Genomic DNA, 19,655 nt, shown 5'->3' with positions numbered 1-19,655 from the left:
ATAGTTTGTCCCAGTGGAACTGTCGAGCCTTTTCAGATAATCTAGAAATAACTGAAAGTTTTCTCTGTTGACTATCCCAGAGACTGATCCCTTAGTGTCCCTCTTGTCAGTCAGTATACTCAGGATAAAGAAAAGTAAAGTCATTTTTCAGACTTTTTTTTTAAATGCCTCTACCCTTTTGTTTTATAAATCCAATTTTTATCTCTGATGATAACAATCTATTGATTGTTCTCCCACATATGTTAAAATTGCTTGATAACTAAACTGACATGGAGTTATTTTTGACAACACAAAAATGTAGAGTACAATACAGTTGTATTTAAAATCAATAAGACAAGTGTAGTCTATTATTATTTAGGGACAAATGTCTGGTTTGATAAAAGTAATATTAGACTCCTACCTCCCGCAATTTAGATATATAAATTGCAGGTAAATTTTTATAATTTTACATATATTTGTCAGAAGAAAACAGAAAAATATAATAAAGTTCAAATACAAATTATAAATCTTTATGCCATCTGTCCCGCCAATTAAAATGAGATGTTGAGTGGAGGACTGCCTCAATACTTTCTGCTTAAGATGTGTGTCTAAGACAAAATGGTAGCTAAAGATAGAGATAAAAAGGGTTACTGTGCATATAATGAAGGACAACTTACAGCATTTAATAATAGATTTAACCTGCAGAAAACACACATCAAAGTTAATATTTATATTCACAAACTTGAGGATTGAAGGTATTGTGAATTTCACACTATTTGAATATAATGGCAGAGTTAAGAGGAGATAAACCAGTCTGAAATATTACTTAAATGTGACTGTGTCTCATCTGCATGCAAATAGCAGTTATTTTTTACATTCCTCTTTTTTATTTTTCTAAGGCCAGAAATTAAATATTTATACATGTAAGAACTTGCTTTTTTCCCTTAACTCTCCAAGAGTATTCTTATCTGGTTTTATTAGAATAATACGGCCTCTGGGAGCAAAGATACCACCTAGCACTCTGCACTGGAAGTCAAGATGGAGAATATTTCCGAGGCAACCATGACCTTCCCTTTGGTGCTATGTTACACAGTTTGGAAGGTAATTCAAACAGTACGTAACATCAGCATGCTGAACATCGAGAACTTGGCTTCATTGAAGGTGTCAGGCAGGCTCCTGGCCAGGAAAGCCAAGATGAAGCTCCCCAGTGCCAAAAAGGTGAAGAATCCCAGAACAGAGTGGAAGGCAAAGAATACCTCATCACTGAGAGTCCTGATGGCACTCTTTGAGCCCATGCCAAATTCCAGAGAGTTACTTGGATAAGGAAACAGATGAAAATAACTGTGCTAAATACTCCCGGTCCCCAAAACCACTTTGGCTTTCTCTCTGATGCTGTAGCCTTACAGGCTATAAGCACAGTGATAGTTTTAGCTAACGCAGTTGAAACAACCACAGTAAAAATGATTCCAAATGTTGTCTGTCAGAGGATACAAGTGACTGTGTTTGTACAGCCAGTGAAGAGCAAGGAGCAGAAGAAAACAGAAAGAGAGATGTCGCTGAGAGTCTTGACTATGAGTGTGTGTATGTGCTTCACAAAGACCACAAGAACCATGGCTGTATTAGTCCATTTTCACACTGCTGATAAAGATATATCAGAGACTGGGTAATTTATAAAGGAAGAGAGCCTTAATGGGGACACAGTTCCACGTGGCTGGGGAGGCCTCACAATCATGGCTGAAGGTGAAAGGTACGTCTTACCATGGCGGCCTGCAAGGGAGCACGAGAGCCAAGCAAAAGGGGAAACCTTTTAATAAAATTATCAGATCTTGTGAGACTTAGAACAGTATGGGAGCAACTGCGCCCATGATTCAATTATCTCCCACCAGCTCCCTCTCACAACACGTGGGAATTAGGGGAGCTATAACTCAAGATGAGATTAGGGTGGGGACACAGCGAAACCATATCAATGGCAGTGAGGACAGAGAAACAGAGAGCTATGCTGGCCAGTGCTGTCCCCAGTGCATCTTCAAAATCCAGGAAGGTCACAACTCTGTGAGGCAGTGATCTCTCTCACTGAATACTGGTTGTCTGGGCATTTTGCACATTCACTGGAGTCTGATTTTAAAAAGTCAAAAGCTTATTGTCTCAAGTTCTGAAATGCTTCCTTTTTTCACAGGACTAAACAATGATAACGTTAGTCATCTTAAAGCACATTGTCCACCTATTCCCCATACTTCATGAAATTATAAGATGCTACAAATTAACTCATTCCAGTTTAGCAGTATTTATCCCCCTTGTCATTTATATGAAGAAAGATGTTTTTTAATCTTTTACATAGATGTGCATGCTACTCCTATTTTTTATCTGATGATGAGACCATTACAATCTTTAAGACATTCCAAATATCTATTTGTCAGGCTAAGCCTTAAATTTATTCATTTATACAAGAAATTTATTCATTTACACAAGAAAGCTTTAACTGGCGAGCCAGACCCTTAGTTGAATTCTAGAAATACTGCAATGACCAAGGCATACTGCTTTTTTCAAAATTAAAAAAAATCACACCCTCAAACTCCCATTAGATTGACCATGAGACATTAAGTTGCACTGGTCCAGAATCTGGGCATTACTCATGATTTTTTACTTCACAAAAAAACACAACTAATACATCAGTGAATCCTCTTGACTCTCCCATCAGAATACTTCCTAATTCTAATCACTTCTTGTTACTTCCACTAGGCCATCCTGATCTAAGACAATGTAATCTCTACCTAGATTACTGTAATAAGCCCAAGCGGCCTTCCTACTTCCAATTCCCTGAGTCAACTTCAGTCTATTTTGCACAAAGCAGGCAGTTACTCTTTAACAATCAAATCATTTAACTGCCATGCTCAAAGCTTTCCAATGGCTCTTAATTACACTTTAAATCAAAATTTTTATCATGTTTCTAAATCTCAGACCTCAACTCCTACCACAATTTCTTTTTGCTGTATTTTCCAACCGTCCACATTAGCTGCCTTGATTTACTTTCAAGTTTACAAACTCCTGCCCCAAGGCCTTTGAACTTCTAGTTCTTTTTGTCTTGAATGTTCTTTCCTCAGAATGTAACAAGACTCATTTACCTACTAATAGTTTTGATATTTGTCCCCTTCAAATCTCATATTGAAATGTGATCCCCAATGTTTAAGGCAGGGGCTAATGGGAGGTTTCTGGGTCATAAGGGTGGGTCCCTCCTGGATGGCTTGGTGCCTTCCCTCCAGTAAGGAGTGAGTTCTTGCTCCATTAGTTCATGAGAAAGCTGGCAATGTTCTACTGATTAGAACATTAAAATGGATCACATGAATGATAAATGAGGGAAAGAATGGCACTTTGTAGGTCTAACCCAAATCCTAATCAATTTTTGTATTAACGGGACGCTGAAGAATGGCTAGAAACAAATTGTTTGTTGACCTATCTTATTGGAAATCTCACCCTCTAGGTGCTGAGTTCAAACAACATACAGCTTTTCCTACCTGTGGGGATTTTCTAAATTCTGACCCATAGCTGTGGCTGCACACAGAGTAGACAGCCCAAAGAAAAGAAACTGGGGGTTGCTGTTCCTCATATATTTAGAATAGATGAATTATAAAATTCCAAAATTAATATTATATTAATTTAAATATTATAATGATGTGTAATACCTTTTAGAACTATCTGGAACATGCATACTAGAAAATAAAAAGTAGAAACAAAAGCAATGTTTTTGATAAAGGTAAAATAAAGTCGCTGGGTGTGGTGGCTCACGCCTGTAATCCCAGCACTTTGGGAGGCCGAGGCGGGCAGATCACGAGGTCAGGAGATTGAGACCATCCTGGCTAACACGGTGAAACCCCGTCTCTACTAAAAATACAAAAAATTAGCCGGGCATGGTGGCAGGCACCTGTAGTCCCAGCTACCCAGGAGGCTGAGGCAGGAGAATGGCATGAACCCGGGAGGCGGAGCTTGCAGGGAGCTGAGATGGGGCCACTGCACTCCAGCCTGGGCGACAGAGCGAGACTCCGTCTCAATAAATAAATGAATAAATGAATAAATAAAGTCACATTTTTGCATTAAAGGCAAATATCCAAATAATCTAAATTACGTCCACACAAAATGGATAAGCAAGGTGATTGAAAACCGTATATTGATTAATTGTCCAAAGGATGTATAATGATGCTATCTCTAGTATAATAACAATAACATTGATACACATATCCGGGCACTCAAGACATTTTATTTTAAAAACTAGCCTAGGCTACTGCTGGTGAGAATTAGATCAGATATGCAGAATACGAAACAATTAGAATTGGTAGATAAATACAACAAAAGCTTACAAACCTAGCCTAGCTCCAATAATCTATGAGAAACCTCAAGGAAAAAAATAAAAAAGGAACAGAAACCCAGAACGGGAAAGCTGATCGGCAAGCAAAAGCTATCCTCACAATGTTTGCTAATTAAGATGATCACGGTCACTTGGGTTTTATTGACCAAAACCGAGGGGACAGGAGACAAGACCTTAGGCTTGAGACAATCCATAGAGCTGCAACTATTGGAGGCCCACTTTCTTTTTCTTTTCTTTCTTTTTTTTTTTTTTTTTTTGAGACGGAGTCTCGCTCTGTAACCCAGGCTGGAGTGCAGTGGCACAATCTTGGCTCACTGCAAGCTCCGCCTCCCGGGTTCACACCATTCTCCTGCCTCCACCTCCCGAGTAGCTGGGACTACAGGTGCACACCACCATGCCCGGCTAATTTTTTGTATTTTTTTAGTAGAGACGGGGTTTCACCGTGTTAGCCATGATGGTCTCGATCTCCTGACCTCATGATCCACCTGCCTCGGCCTCCCAAAGTGCTGGGATTACAGGCATGAGCCACCGTGCCCAGCATGAAGGCCTACTTTCATGGGGAAATGATCTAGGAAAAAGAAAACAAAAAAAATCTTCTTGCCAGTGAAAGGAGATAAGTTCTCAGCCTCAGTTTGGAGTCTGGGTGGCAAAAGAGAAAAATGTCTCTTCTGAGAAACTTTTACTCAAAAACTTGTCTTCATACTGGTTTGGGATTTAATTTTAAATGTATTTGTATAGTCAAGGAAAACTTTAAGTGCATAAATTAAACGTCTTCTGATTATTAACAACTCAGGTGCTTGGATGAAACACACGCAATCCTGTAAGAGGGACTGACCCTCAAAATATTTATTACTCACCATGAAGTTATACAGACACTAAGACCAAATGAACATGTAAACCACACAATGAAGAGTCAACATAAACAACAAACAACAAAATGCAACCAGAAGGCATTTTAGACCTTATAATTTTCAGATATAGGATCAAAATATGTATAGGCTTAAACTCTTTACGGAAACAAATAGGGTGTCAAATTGTGAGCAGGAATTGGGAGATAAACAAAATCAATCAGAAAGATTCTTAAAAAAATAAAAAATATAAATATAAACACTAGAATTATGGGATGAGCTAATATGCATGTTAATAGCCATAGCAATGCTATCAAAGAAAGCCACTTCCTCCAAAAATGGGGTCTTTACTTGTTCGGTGCTGCAAAGGCAATACACAAAACTGAAAGTGAGCACCAAGCAGTGCAAGCTTTACTTGATGGCCGTGGACTTGAGAAGCAGAAGCATGGCTCACAAATCACTTCTCGACTAATGAGAGGTGAGGAGGTTAAAATAAAATACAGGGTTTCTCTAATGAAGGGATTGGACATTAAAAGCAAAGGGAAGAATATTCATGCATTTTCCAGGAATGAGCAGCAACTTCACAGAACTCCTAGTGCCACCTTCCATTTTGAACTTTTATGACTTCTGGTCAGCGTCATGATGATTGTCAAGTGTCATGACACCAGTGGAAGTGTCCTTTTTTCTTTTCTTTCCTTTTTTTCTTGGCGATGGAGTCTCACTCTGTCACCAAGGTTGGAGTGCAGTGGCACGACCTGGGCTCACTGCAACCTCCGCTTCCTGGGTTCAAGCAATTCTCCTGCCTCAGCCTCCCAAGTAGCTGGGACTACAGGCGCATGCTGCCATGCCTGGCTATACTTTTTGTATTTTTAGTAGAGAAGTGGTTTCATTGTGTTACCCAGGCTGGTCTCGAACTCCTGAACTCAGGAAATCTGCCCGCCTCAGCCTTCCAAAGTGCTAGAATTTCTTTTCTATTTTAAGAGATGGGGCCTTGCTCTGTTGCCCAGGCTTGAGTGCAGTGGTGCAATCATGGCTCGCTGCAGCCTCGAACTCCCGGGCCTAAGTGATCCACCCCCTTATAGCCTTCTGAGTAGCTGAGACTACAGGTGTGTGACACCACAGTTGGGTAATTTTTAATTTTTTTTTTGGTGGAGACCAGGTCTTATTCTGTTGACCAGGCTGGTCTCAAATTCTTGTGCTCAAGCAATCCTCCTACATTGGCCTCCCAAAGGGCTCGGATTACAGGGATGTACAACCATGCCTGGCCAGGAGTGCCACTTAGCATGGAAATGAGATTATAATGAAGCCTGAGGCTTTAGCTATCTTGGTTCTAACAAGTGTCAGCGGGTCTGGTTACAAAGGGAACTTCTTAGAACAAGTGTTCTGTTTTTTAAAGATAAGCAGAGTTAGGGCAATGTAGAAATTCAGCTATGTCATGTCAGCATGCTACCACGTAACAGTAATATCTGAAAAATTAGTAACATGGACATTTTTTGTACATTTTAGACAGACCATATAAAAATACAAAGAAATAATATATATGTGATAAATATCAAGTCACATATAAAGTAGAATAAAAATGGCTAAATTATATTGGTTACTTTTTATTTCATGAGTTGAACTCAACAGGATATAAGTATTGAGCATCTGCCTTTATATGCATATAGTCCAATTCAAACACAAACTGTGCAGTGGAATAACAAGGAGAAATTGACAAATTTGACAAATCTATCCATGATGGTAGATATCAATGTATCTCCCTCATGAATAAAGAGTTTAATTAGACATAATGTAAATAAGAATACAAGTAATTTAAGGAACATAATGAACAAGCCTGATAAAATAAACATACACAGAACTCTGAACCTCCAAGTCAGTGACTACTCATTTTTCACAAGTACACATGGACAGTTCATTAAAATTGACCATTCACTGGCTAAAGAGCAAGACTCTTGTCTACAATACAATTAGTAATCAATCAAAAAAATCAAAATCCTAATTTTTTTACATTTTAAATATATGTATAAATAATGGATCAAGAAGAAATAAAAAATTTAAACACAAAACCTATAACTTAGAACTTATACATCAGCTGAAGAAGAAATACAAAGTTAAAATAAACAATATGTATTAGTCCATTTTCACACCGCTCTAAAGAACTAGTTGAGGCCAGGCACGGTGGCTCACGCCTGTAATCCCATCACTTTGGGAGGCCAAGGCGGGCGGATCACAAGGTCAGGAGATCAAGACCATCATGGCTAACACGGTGAAACCTCATCTCTACTAAAAATACAAAAAATTAGCCAGGTGTGGTGTCGGGCACCTGTAGTCCCAGCTACTCGGGAGGCTCAGGCAGGAGAATGGTGTGAACCTGGGAGGCGGAGGTTGCAGTGAGCCGAGATCACACCACTGCACTGCAGCCTGGGTGACAGAGCGAGACTCCGTCTCAAAAGAAAAAAAACAAAAAAAACTACTTGAGAGTGGATAACTTATAAAAAAAAAAAAAGATTTAATTAACTCACACTTCCACAGGCTTAACAGGAAGCATGACAGGGAGGCCTCAGGAAACCTACAATCATGGCAGAAGGTGAAGGGGAAGCAAGGATCTTCTTCACGTGGTGGCAGGAGAGAGAGAGCGAACAGGGAAGTGCCACACACGTTTAAACCATGAGATCTCATGAGAACTCACCCACTCTCACAGAACAGCAAGGGGGAAATCCACCCCCATGATCCAATTACCTCCCACCAGACCCCTCCTCCAATTCCACCTGAGATTTGGGCAGGGACACAAATCCAACCCATATCACATAATAATTTAAAATAGAGTTAGTTGTTAAAAATAGAGCCACAAGATACACACCAGAGCCATGTGATCTTATACCCAAATAACAGTGTTCAAGAAATAGTAAATTTTCATCTTTTAATAAATTAGAAAAAGACTCCTCGATTTGAGAAGCTAGCATACCATTGATAACAAAACAAATCGTAGAATGGTAAAGTAAAATTAGAGAACATTTCCAGTTAGGAATATGGATATAAATACCCTAACTGTGTACCACAAAATATTAAAGAAAGCATCCTGGTGGAGAAGGAAGGAGGGGTGGATAGGTGGAGCATAGGGGACTTTGAAGGCAGCCATAATATTTTGTCTGATACTGCAATAGTGGATACATGACATTATAAATTTGTCAACACCCATAAAATTCTATAACACAGACTGAACCCTAATGTAAAGTATGGATTTCAGTTAATAATAGTGTATCAATGTTGGTTCATCAATTGTAACACATGCATCACCCTAACGCAAAGTGTTATAGAAAATACGAATTATAGAGAAACGGGGAAGAAGGGAGGTATATATACTCTTTGTACTTTCTCTTCAAATTTTTTAAAACGTGAAACTACTCTAAAAAATAATGTCTATTAAAAAATTATGATCAATTTCAGTTTATCCTAGGAAAGCAAGGATAAGTTAATAAGTATACATATATACATATATATAAATTTAATAATCTATACTAACAAATCACTACAGAAAATCATACGCATTTTAGTAGACACCAAACTAACTTGTAATTCATAAAAGAATGTCTGAGTAACCTGTGGCCAGGAGTGGTGGCTCATGCCTGTAATCCCAGCACTTTGGGAGGCTGAGGTGGGCAGATCACGAGGTCAGGAGATGGAGACCATCCTGGCTAACACGGTGAAACCCCGTCTCTACTAAAAATACAAAAAAAATTAGCAGGGCATGGTGGTGGGCACCTGTAACCCCAGCTACTCGGGAGGGTGAGGCAGGAGAATGGCATGAACCTGGGAGGCAGAGCTTGCAGTGAACTGAGATGGCATCACTGGACTCCAGCCTGGGCGACAGAGTGAGAGTCCGTTCCATCTCAAAAAAAAAAAAGAATGTCTGAGTAACCTAACAGTACAAGTAAAGTTATTACCAGAAATATACAGAAAGCATCAAGGTAAAATATAAGAATTATTCCATTTGAAAGGGGTATGATATGCACAAAGATGAAAATTGAGCTCCTATAAAATAACGTAAGGATTTGAAATAAAGACACAAAACTTACTGTTTAGAGTTAGTATCATTGACTATAAAAACCAAGACAATCTTAATTATAACAATGAGGAAGATAACAGAAATTCAGAATATCAAAAACATTTTTATGTAGAAATAAAAACAAAACATTTAATTTTAGAAATATATTATTTAATGCATTTTTGTTACATGTGTGGTGATAAAATAATAAATTTAGAAAGAAATATATTATTTAATAAGATATAAAAATCTGAGGGCCAATACAGTATTGTGGTTAAAACCATGGATTTTGACAGGAACTCCTTTGGTTAAAATTGTGACTCATTACTAAGAGTATAATGATGAATAAGTTACTTAACGTTCCTTTGCACCCCTTTTCTTATCTAAAACAAATATGAAAGGGATCTGACTCATAGCAGCGTTCTGAGTAATATAACAGACATACATAAAACCACTAAAACAATGCTTGGCACATAGTTAATGATTATTCACTACCATTATTACCATCGTTGTCATTTTATTATGCAATTTAATGTTTGTTCTTCGGTAAGCAATGAATAAGAAATACTAAAAGGTAGAAGTGTGTATAGGTGGGATACATATCAACATACATATGTATAGGCGTGTATACATATCAGCTACGTAGAGGGTTCAAATCAGGTGAAATTACCTGCATGAATCAACTCTATTCTGGTATCCATATTCAGTAAAAAGCTATCTTTGAAATTGTGACTAACTTCTGAAAACAACAATGGCCCATTTGATCCTTTCCTTGTGTATGGTAAAATCTTGACCACGTGGAAAACACATTCTCCTAGCTTCCCTTGATGTTGGAGACCATCAGGCAAATTACAATAATTCAGAATATCATACTATGCAACAGAGTTCCTATTCTAATCTGGGTACCTGATCATCAGCACTGGTCATAAATTCCGTGGTCCTTAAGAGAGTAAAGCTAAAAGGGATGCATCAGGGAGTAATAAAAAAAATGCATTATGCTATGAAACGTTAACTGAAGCATTGTTCCTCCCTGATCCTTGAAGACTAAAAGCTCAAATTCAACCTTATACTTTGATAAAAATAAAGACAATTGTGGTTTCGATTTCTTTTCTTTTCTTTTCTTTTTTTTTTTTTGAGATGGAGTCTCATTCTGTTGCCCAGGCTGGAGTGCAGTGGCGCAATCTTGGCTTACTGCAACCACTGCCTCCTGGGTTCAAGTGATTCTCCTGTCTCAGCCTCCCATGTAGCTGGGACTATAGGCACCCACCACCACACCCAGCTAATTTTTGTATTTTTAGTAGAGACAGGGTTTCACCATATTGGTCAGGCTGGTCTCAAACTCCTGACCTCAGGTGATCAGCCCCCTTCAACCTCCCAAAGTGTTGGGATTACAGGCGTGAGCCACTGCACCCGGCCGATTTCAAATTTTTGATGATCCATTTACAGGCAGTGTGTAAGAATTTTACTGAGTGTCTCTGAATATGAGTTTTTCTCATACCTAAAATAGAAATAGCAATTCATATCTCTTAATGTTATTTTGAATTAAAAGAAAAAAATATAATCACCATTTATGCTGAACACAAAGCAAGGGCTCAAAACTAATTTCTTTTCCCCAGTCATTTCTAGACAGTTAATATCATAGATCAAAAAATTTAAATCAGATTGAAAATGAGTATTGGAAATATGGGACAAACATTTAATCTTAGAACAAATATGACAAAGTTTCTTCTAGCCAGAGATATCTATGTGACGATCATTTACACACACACATACACACACACACATATCAAAACTGAAAACTCTCCGGACTATATATGGTTTCTCATTGTAAAAGCAAGTAGACATATTCATTTTCAGAATTTATATCCAGAATGTAAAATTTCAATGTGTTTTGCCTGAGTTATTATGCCGGTTTTGAGAAAATCTCATTTATGACTGTATGTTTCAAGAATCGATGGGCTCCAGGGCCGACAGTGCCCTAGCGGAAATCATTACCTGCCAGGGATGAAACAGCACTGCATCTACATTTTCGTCATATCCCACTGTATTTCTAAAAGCAGCACTTAGCATAGGGCATTGGCTGCACACGCAGCATCATAGATGGTCTTAATGAAATCAGATGCAATCCAGTCAAAGCAACGCAAACGCACAGGACCCAAGAAAGCATTTCGTGGGCATCCTCCTAGGGTTTCACAGCCAGAATCAGAAAGGAAGCAATCCAAGGAAAAAAGCCACGGTTTATTATGGAAAATGTGTTCTGGGTGTATGGAAGAGCTAACTGTCTGAACAAAATGCTGGAAGCCAGGCATCTCACTGTTCTGCTTTGAAAAAGTGAGAGTCCCATGGAATGGATTAAGTATGAAACTTCCCCCATGTGTGATAAAGTCCCACTGGGAGGTGGTAACACACGCTTTCCACGTTTTCAAAGTATTCCATCCCAGAACGTCAGGAGGATTAGGGGGTCTGTGTCACCACAGACAGCAGCCACATTTGTTGATGGATCTTCAGTCTTGGCCAATGTTATCCTGCCTGCTCATGGCAGAACACCCTCCAAGACAGTTTCTCTGTAAAGCCTGAATAGATACCTTCCCTGGCCACTTCTCTCAATTCCTAGAAAAAATGCCTACCTTTTTTTTTTTTTTTTTTGAGATGGAGTCTAGCTCTGTCGCCCAGGCTGGAGTGCAGTGGTGCAATCTCGGCTCACAGCAACCTCTGCCTCCCGGGTTAAAGCGATTCTCCTGCCTCAGCCTCCTGAGTAGCTGGGATTACAGGCATGCACCACCATACCCGGCTAATTTTTCTATTTTTAGTAGAGACGGGGTTTCTCCATGTTGGTCAGGCTGGTCTCGAACTCCCGACTTCAGGTGATCCACCCGCCTTGGCCCTCCAAAGAGCTGGGATTACAGGCGTGAGCCACCGTGCCTGGCCGAAAATGCCCACCTTTTATGTCATCCGAGACAAGCAGCCCTACCAGGTCTAGCTAAAATGCTGCAACAGCTTCACCATGCCAAGAGGCAAAGATGATTCCTTGGGACCATCTGATACAGAGATGGAAACTGTCCTTCATCATTAGGCAAAGGATCAAATGGACATAACTATTTTGGAGGAAAAGGAAAAACAATATCCATTTATATTCAGAAGTGATTTGAAGGAGAAGGGCACAATCAAACACAATACATCAGGCACTTCACTTTCTACTCCTAGCAGAAATTCAAAGCTAGGAAGTAAATTACTAGAGAAATTGATGAACATGTGTAAAGGCAAAATGCTCAGAGTTTTTCTTAACAAGAGTTAAAATTGTATTCAACTCATTCATGAGAAAACCATCTTGAAAACAAAAGTCCTGATTTGTAGACCATTTGAAGAGCAAGGTTTCATATAGCCATTGGCAAACAGGTAAGCTATAATAAAATTTTTAAGAAACATACAAAACTGGTTAATATTATCTAGGGTAATAAAATTGTAAACAAAGTTTCTTCTCTGCCAGCCTCCCTTCCCCTCCCCAAAATCTCAGTTTACCAAATCTCCCTATAAGCTAATCTGTGGGTTTACAGGGCTATAAAAATTCCAATTTTGACTATTAGTCAAGGATACGATTCTGGAGAGAGTCAGAGGATGGTCAAAAATTCTTCGCAAAGCCGGGTGCAGTGGCTCATGCCTGTGATCCCAGCATTTCGGGAGGCTGAAGTGGGCGGACCACCCGAGGTTGGGAGTTCGAGACCAGCCTGACCAACGTGAAGAAACCCCATCTCTACTAAAAATACAAAAATTAGCCAGGCGTGGTGGCGCATGCCTATAATCCCAGATACTCAGGAGGCTAGGGAAGGAGAATCACTTGAACCCGGGAGGCAGAGGTTGCTGTGAGCAGAGATTGCACCATCGCACTCCAGCCTGGGCAACAAGAGCGAAACTCTGTCTCAAAAAAAAAAAAAATTCTTCTGAGATATAGCAGTTAGATAATAACAGCATGATAGTAAAGAATAAAGCAACTATTATTTCACCATTTTGAAGTTGAAGATACTACATTCTCTTTTGGAAAGGGGAAGATTTACTTGTTGATTTTTTTTAAATGTATCATCTTCCCTCTGGGAAAAATTAATCTGGAAAGTAAGTGTTCAGATATAGAGTTCCCAGAGCTGGCCTGGCTGTGCCAGCCAGGGATGCCTCAATGCTGCCCATCTCATTCTGCCTCCTTCTTACCCTAAATAAACACTGGCAGTACAAGGACTTTCTGTCACCTTTGGGGGCATCAAAGACTGTTCTGAGCCACCTTTTGTTGACATGCCTTGTAATAACAGCAAAGGACATTCAATGTCATCTCTGACCCACCCCATCCTGTCTCACCTGTGGTAGTTTGTAGATTTCCATCAACATCTCCAACTGAAAAACAAATGCTGATATAGTTCCTTCAATCGCTGCTATGGATTTGCTCTGCCTCTCACATGTATAATTGGGAAGGTTCTCGGCCCCTCCTGACAGCCAAAACAGAGGGCCCTCCATAGTCCTCTGATTAATGTGGTAGGTATTGTAGACGTGATACCCCAAAGACATGTTGAGTAAGAGCAGCGGGCCCCTGTTGATGTCCTCGATGGCAAAAACGAACATGAAAAGAGTCAAAATGCATGTTTAGAGGACAAACTCTCACACCTCCCACTCAAGGCCTCACAAAAGCCATCTGTACCCTGACCTGAGCATGTGAAAATGAGATACACAAGACTCAGAGAGCCGTGAATTAGCTGAGTACCAGAGGATAAATCAGTATGCAAAGAGAGTACAATTTAAGACGCTGCAATTTAATGGTGAGTTGGGTTTCCAAAGGAGTCAGTAAGTGGCAGGACTTCAAGGGCGTTTATTCACTTTGTTTACCAAGAAACTAACGAGTGGCTGAAATTGAAACTGAAGTAGACAGTGGGCGTGGGATAAGAAAGGATATTGAGGATAAAAGATCAGGGTCCATATAAGAGGCCAGGCTGGACAAGGAATCAGAGAGGGCAGGTAAGAAAGGAGAATGTATTTTGGAGGAAATGGCCTCACACATTGGCTGGGTTGCAGATGCTTAAACATCATTTGGTTGTGCCTCTTGGGTCAGAAAAAATAAATCCAGGCTTTAGAGTCCTTAGAAAAGAGTGGGGGAAGCATGGCATTGTAATGATTCTGGGAGAAGCATAAAGAGGCCAACAATGACTAATCACAAGCAAAGAAAATTCTAAAAGCATTGTGGCCTTTAAAAAAAAATTTATATCATCCAAATACCTCAAGCAATGCTGGCAAGAGCTAAATTCAATTTTCCTTCACTCTTTTTCTGACTTACAAGCAGCCTCATTTCATGTTGAAATGCCTCCCTTCCCCAAAGTTGCAGGATAAGCACAATCTCAACGAATGACCCAATAGAACAAGGACTGCCTTCAGCTATGTTGTTCTTTCTAATTTTCAGTGGAAAAAACAAATTCTTAAAGGTCTTCGAGAGGTAGAAGTGCTGTAGGAGGCATTCGGGTATTATAATAATTGCAGATTCTATGGTAGCCTACGTATAATATTGTGTGTGATATTCTCAAGCCCACTGCTAAGTACGCATAAATATCCACACTTCATATGTGGTAATATTTCCTGAAATAGGATAAATGCAATATAAATTCTAAGCCCAAATTTAAATGCACTTCTGACTTTAAAACTTGTTATTTCTTTTTTTTTTTCAAATGTCACATTTAATGTTTTCACCACTGTACTTCAAATCTACATTGTACAAAGTGACCAGAAAGTGTGCCACGGTAATTGACCAACCTCTGAGATTGTACCTTTCACACCAGTGTCTTCTTGGGCTCTTTTGATACTAAACACGTTTCTCATTCAAGTGAATTGAAATGCTTCAGTTGGGTTGATTCTCAGGAGCCTCATAAAAAAAAAACAAAGATATTGCACCATCTTTGTTTAGTAATTCAATGTTTGTTTCTTTCACAGCAAATAATTACTTCATTGAAGTTAAAACTTCCAAACATAACTTATTAATAGTCTTCAAATTCAGCTCAGATCACTCAAGTTGAAAATACTCTGCTAAATACAGATAACTTACAATAACTTTAACAGTTAATTGTCCATAACACACACCAAGGTTTTATCCTAGACCAATTTTAAGACGATCCATTAGTATTCCTTGTACAGGTGAAAAATGATCTTCAATTTTCTTGTCTTTTTATTTTTAATATAAAAGTTGGAAGGGACATTCAAGTTTCAAGTCTCCACACTGAACTTAAAAAAAAAAAATAGTCATCATCAGCATGTGGAGGTAAACAAGCCAAGTTGTATAACTCCAGGAGGTAGAGGCCTTCGATTTGTATTCATATGTACATATGCACAGAAGAATTCAGTGTTCCAACAGAAAAAAAGAACTTGTCAAAAAGTAATAAGTTATTTACTACTGTGACATTTCAAGACTCCCACAGCTTTGCCTAAGGACACAAACACATTTGACATAATTCCCTATGTGCCTTTTTTTGTGGCTTAAATTTTTTTTTAAATTTGTTTTTGTCTTTTATTATTTTTTTACTGTCCAGTGCAGGAAAAGTCTCACAAAATTTCACAGACCTAAAATGTGCAAGCTAGTTCTCTTTCTATACAGCAATATTGGGATTCTTTTGAAATTAGCCCAGAAATGAATTATTTACACACATGAAAGATGCATGCTTGGGGTTCTTTTATGTAAGAAAGAGCAGAAAAACTTCTAATAAAAATAGATTAAATATATATATATATATATTTATACTGGGTAAGGAAAACAAAAGTTTCACAAACTCATTCTCTCTACCCACAACATTGGATTTTAGACAGCACACATCACCATCACGGCTCTAATGAGAAGCTAATTATAGGGCTTGATCATTAGGTGGCATGCCCCTCCTCCCTACCCTCCCCCCAGGTGCAGCCACGATCAGCTCACGTGGCTCCATGATTGGTCACAGGCAAGGTTCCTAGATTCTTTAGTTTTAGAAAACCCCAAATCTTTAGGAATGGCTCAAATATCAAAATGTATGACTGTCCTTTGTGTTTGCGTTTGTGTGTGTGTGTGTGTGTGTGTGAACAATCTCACTTCATTTTAGAAAAGAAAAACAAAAAACATAAAACCCCAAACTCCCAAATTTGGTTCAATTCTCTTTTGTTCTGAGGTGAGCCATAACAGCTGCACTAAATTCATAAAACATGTGCAACTCTGGGTAAAATATTTTTCTTCTAAAAGCACAACCACTTTACAAGATTAAAAGTCTAGTAACATTTCTAAATATTATTCATATCATACAAGTAGTGGTTGTTAATTTAAAACTTCATTAGTAAAATTACAGTACAAGCATGATTAACCTCCAGAATTGCAAATCCCAGACTCCAGTGGAAAGCTACATTACATCTTCAGTAGTACATTATCTTCCACCATCACTCCCACACCAGAGGAGATGGGGGCATCTCAGATGGCTGAGCAACAGTGGAACTAATAAAGCTCTTAAACGCAGCAGACTGAGGGTTGATGCAGAGAGGCACTCTGTTTCCTTTCTGCTGTTCCAAAATGAACTGATGAATAATTTCTTTAACCTGTCGGACAGAACTGAGGTTCTTCTCAAAAGTGTCATCAAATTTGGGATTGGTGACAGGCTCAAAGTCACTGGTATAAACTCTTCCAGTAGAGGTGGAAAAGCAACATTTACACATACATGTGTGATATCGTAGTCGCCCTTCATCTAGGTAGGGGTGGGCTAAGGCATCCTTAGCGGATATTCTTTTGGATGGATCAAAGACCAACATCCTGCAAAGGAGATGAACAGCTTCATGTGTAGCCTGGCTAGACAGGGTATAGAGTACAGGAAGAGATGGCTGTTTATGAGGACCCCTGAGTATATGTGCCTTAGCGCCTTCACAAGCTGTCCTCATTGCTTCCAGTGATGGTGTGCCCAACAGATCCGTGATCAAATCCAACTGCTGAATGGGACTCTGTGCCTGAAACAATATTCTTCGTCCTAGTAGTTCTGCAAAGATACATCCCACAGACCAGATGTCAATAACATTGCTGTGATGACGGCTGCCCATCAGGATTTCTGGAGCCCGATAATACTGAGTAACAACTTCCTGAGTCATATGACGGGATTCATCTAATTCTTCCACTCTGGCCAATCCAAAATCACAAATCTTTAGAACACAGTTGCTGTTCACAAGGAGATTCCCTGGCTTAATGTCTCGATGTAAAATGCCAGCTGAATGGAGATATTTCAAACCTCGCAAAATCTGATAAAGAAAAACTTTGACATGATCTGAGCTGAGTGGTTGAGGAGAGACGATAATTTTATGTAGGTCACTCTGCATCAATTCTGTGACAACATATATTTCTTCAAAATAGTCAATGTGTGGAGGTTGGAGTATGTCAAGGGCAGAGAGTACATTATCATGCTTAAAAAAACACAACATCTTCAATTCCCGGAAGACCCTTTTGCAAGAGACCAGATTCTGGAAGACGTTGGGCATCTTTTTGAGCGCTACTCTCTTTCCATCTCTTGGATCTGTTACTGACCAGACAACACCAAAGGCTCCACATCCAATAGGTCTATCCGGCTCAATATCCAGCTGCTGCTGTGGATGATGCGAGTGCTAATGATGGTGCGCCTTAACTGTAGCAGCTGCGGCAGCCTGTACCTGAGCTGGGGCTGCTGCAGCTGGTCCAGGAGCCTGCCCCGGTGCCGGTGATGGGAAATATGGCTGTTGTTGCCCAGGGTTTAACATGGCTGCAGCTGCAGCCGCTGCTGCGGCTGCCGCAGCTGCCGAAGAGGTGTGCTGCTGTACAGGGTGTACAGCGGCAGCCGAACCCGGATGAAGATGGTGTTGAGGGTGGTGGTGGTGGTGCAGGTGAGGAGGAGGGAGGTGTGGAAGGTGGTGGTGATGGTGGTGGTGGTGACCTGCTGCTGCTGCAGATGTACCGCCATTGTAAGCCGCCATCATTTTTGCGTTGGCTCTTGCGCCACAAAGAGACATTCAAAATAAATGCCCTTTGATTGGAAAGCAAACTGGGTCAAGCTGTCATTTGGCCATTTAAAAATGAAGAAAAACCACTCACTCCACCTCAAAAAACATAGAGCGTAACTGGCTTTATGTCTTCATTAGTCAATCCAAACAAGTTAGAGGATCTTGGTGTTTAATTTTGGGGTGAGCGTGTGTGGAAGGGTGTGGGTTGCCAAAAGGAAAAAAAAGGGAAAAAAGAAAAGAAAAAGGAAAAAAGGACCCCTTCCCCCCAGGATTCCTGCCACAAGTGGGTACTAAAACTCCATTCTTAATTTGGGGGAGGTTCCAACTTTGAATGTGGGAATAAAGGCCAAACCTCCCGACCCCCTGAACTCCACACACGAAAAGGATCAGGTAACACACCACCCTTGGAATCTTGAAAGAGGGTTGACTCATCTACCCCTTCCATTCCCACATCCTTTTCTAAACACCTACCACCTCCTCAAAAACAGGATTAAAAAAAATTCCCACCACCCTAAATGGAGAAGATGGGGGGAAATTTTCTGGGAAACCAGCTTCCAGCTTCCCCCCCGCCCCCGAACTCTCAGGCCTTCCTACATCTCCCCCTACTCCTAGTCAGGTTGACCTGATTGGGGAGGGGGGGCGGGGGTTCCAAACTTTCCTGGGCAGAATAAGCCAGGGAAGGAGGCTGGAGTGAGGAGAGGAGGCGACAGCAGGACAGAGAGGAGAAAGAGAGCCGGGGCAAAAGTGAAGGGAAGGAGGTGCAGGGAGGAATGAAATGTGGGCAGCGCTCGGACGCCCAGACAGAGGGAACCGCCCCGGGAGAAGGTTGGGGTCCCGGGGCCAAAGAATAGGAGCCCCGGGAGGCGGGCGGGGTACGGTCGGAAGCGGGCTGACTCCTGCCCCCGCCGCCGGCTGCTTTTGCTGAGGAGGGTTGGGGGGGAGAGCGGGTGGGTCCCCCGCGCAACGGCCCCGCAGGGCTCAAGGCTGCTCCGTCTCCCCCGCTCCCCCCCACCCGGCTTCCGTCCCCGCGGCCGCTTTCCCCTCAGCCGCCGCGGCCGTCTTCTCCTCAGCCGCCGCCTCCTCAGCCGCCGGTTCCGCCGCGGCCGGACTCACCTCCCCTAGCAAAGCCGGATAGCAAAAACTTGTTATTTCTTATATATTCTTTGACCTCCTTAGAAATGACATTTAACTCCCTAAAAAAATACTAGAGCTTGTTAGTCAGGCAAACTACATTTACTAGACTTACTAGTACTCTCATTGAAGAAACAGTGAGTGTATTAGTCCATTCTCACATTGCTATCCAGACACACCCAAGTCTGGGTAATTTATTATTTATTTATTTATCTGAGGCAGAGTCTTGCTCTGTCACCCAAGCTGGAGTGCAGTGGCGCGATCTCGGCTCACTGCAGTTCCGCCTCCCAGGTTC

The 19,655-nt window shown here is 40.6% G+C and overlaps 1 protein-coding gene across 1 annotated transcript; it reads right to left on the bottom strand.

Annotated features, from left to right (window-relative positions):
- Nucleotides 1-15,145: 15,145 nt before the first annotated feature.
- Nucleotides 15,146-19,223, bottom strand: LOC115932829 (serine/threonine-protein kinase NLK-like). The gene is given in 1 exon segment (XM_055378626.2): nucleotides 15,146-19,223. A coding segment is annotated over 1 exon segment (1,584 nt). The 5' UTR covers nucleotides 18,239-19,223; the 3' UTR covers nucleotides 15,146-16,654.
- Nucleotides 19,224-19,655: the final 432 nt, after the last annotated feature.

This window comes from Gorilla gorilla, chromosome 12 (genome assembly GCF_029281585.2).
Source record: "Gorilla gorilla gorilla isolate KB3781 chromosome 12, NHGRI_mGorGor1-v2.1_pri, whole genome shotgun sequence".
NCBI lineage: Eukaryota > Metazoa > Chordata > Mammalia > Primates > Hominidae > Gorilla > Gorilla gorilla.
The sequence above is the reverse complement of the archived record's forward strand: the minus strand, read 5'-3'. Positions and strand labels throughout refer to the sequence as shown.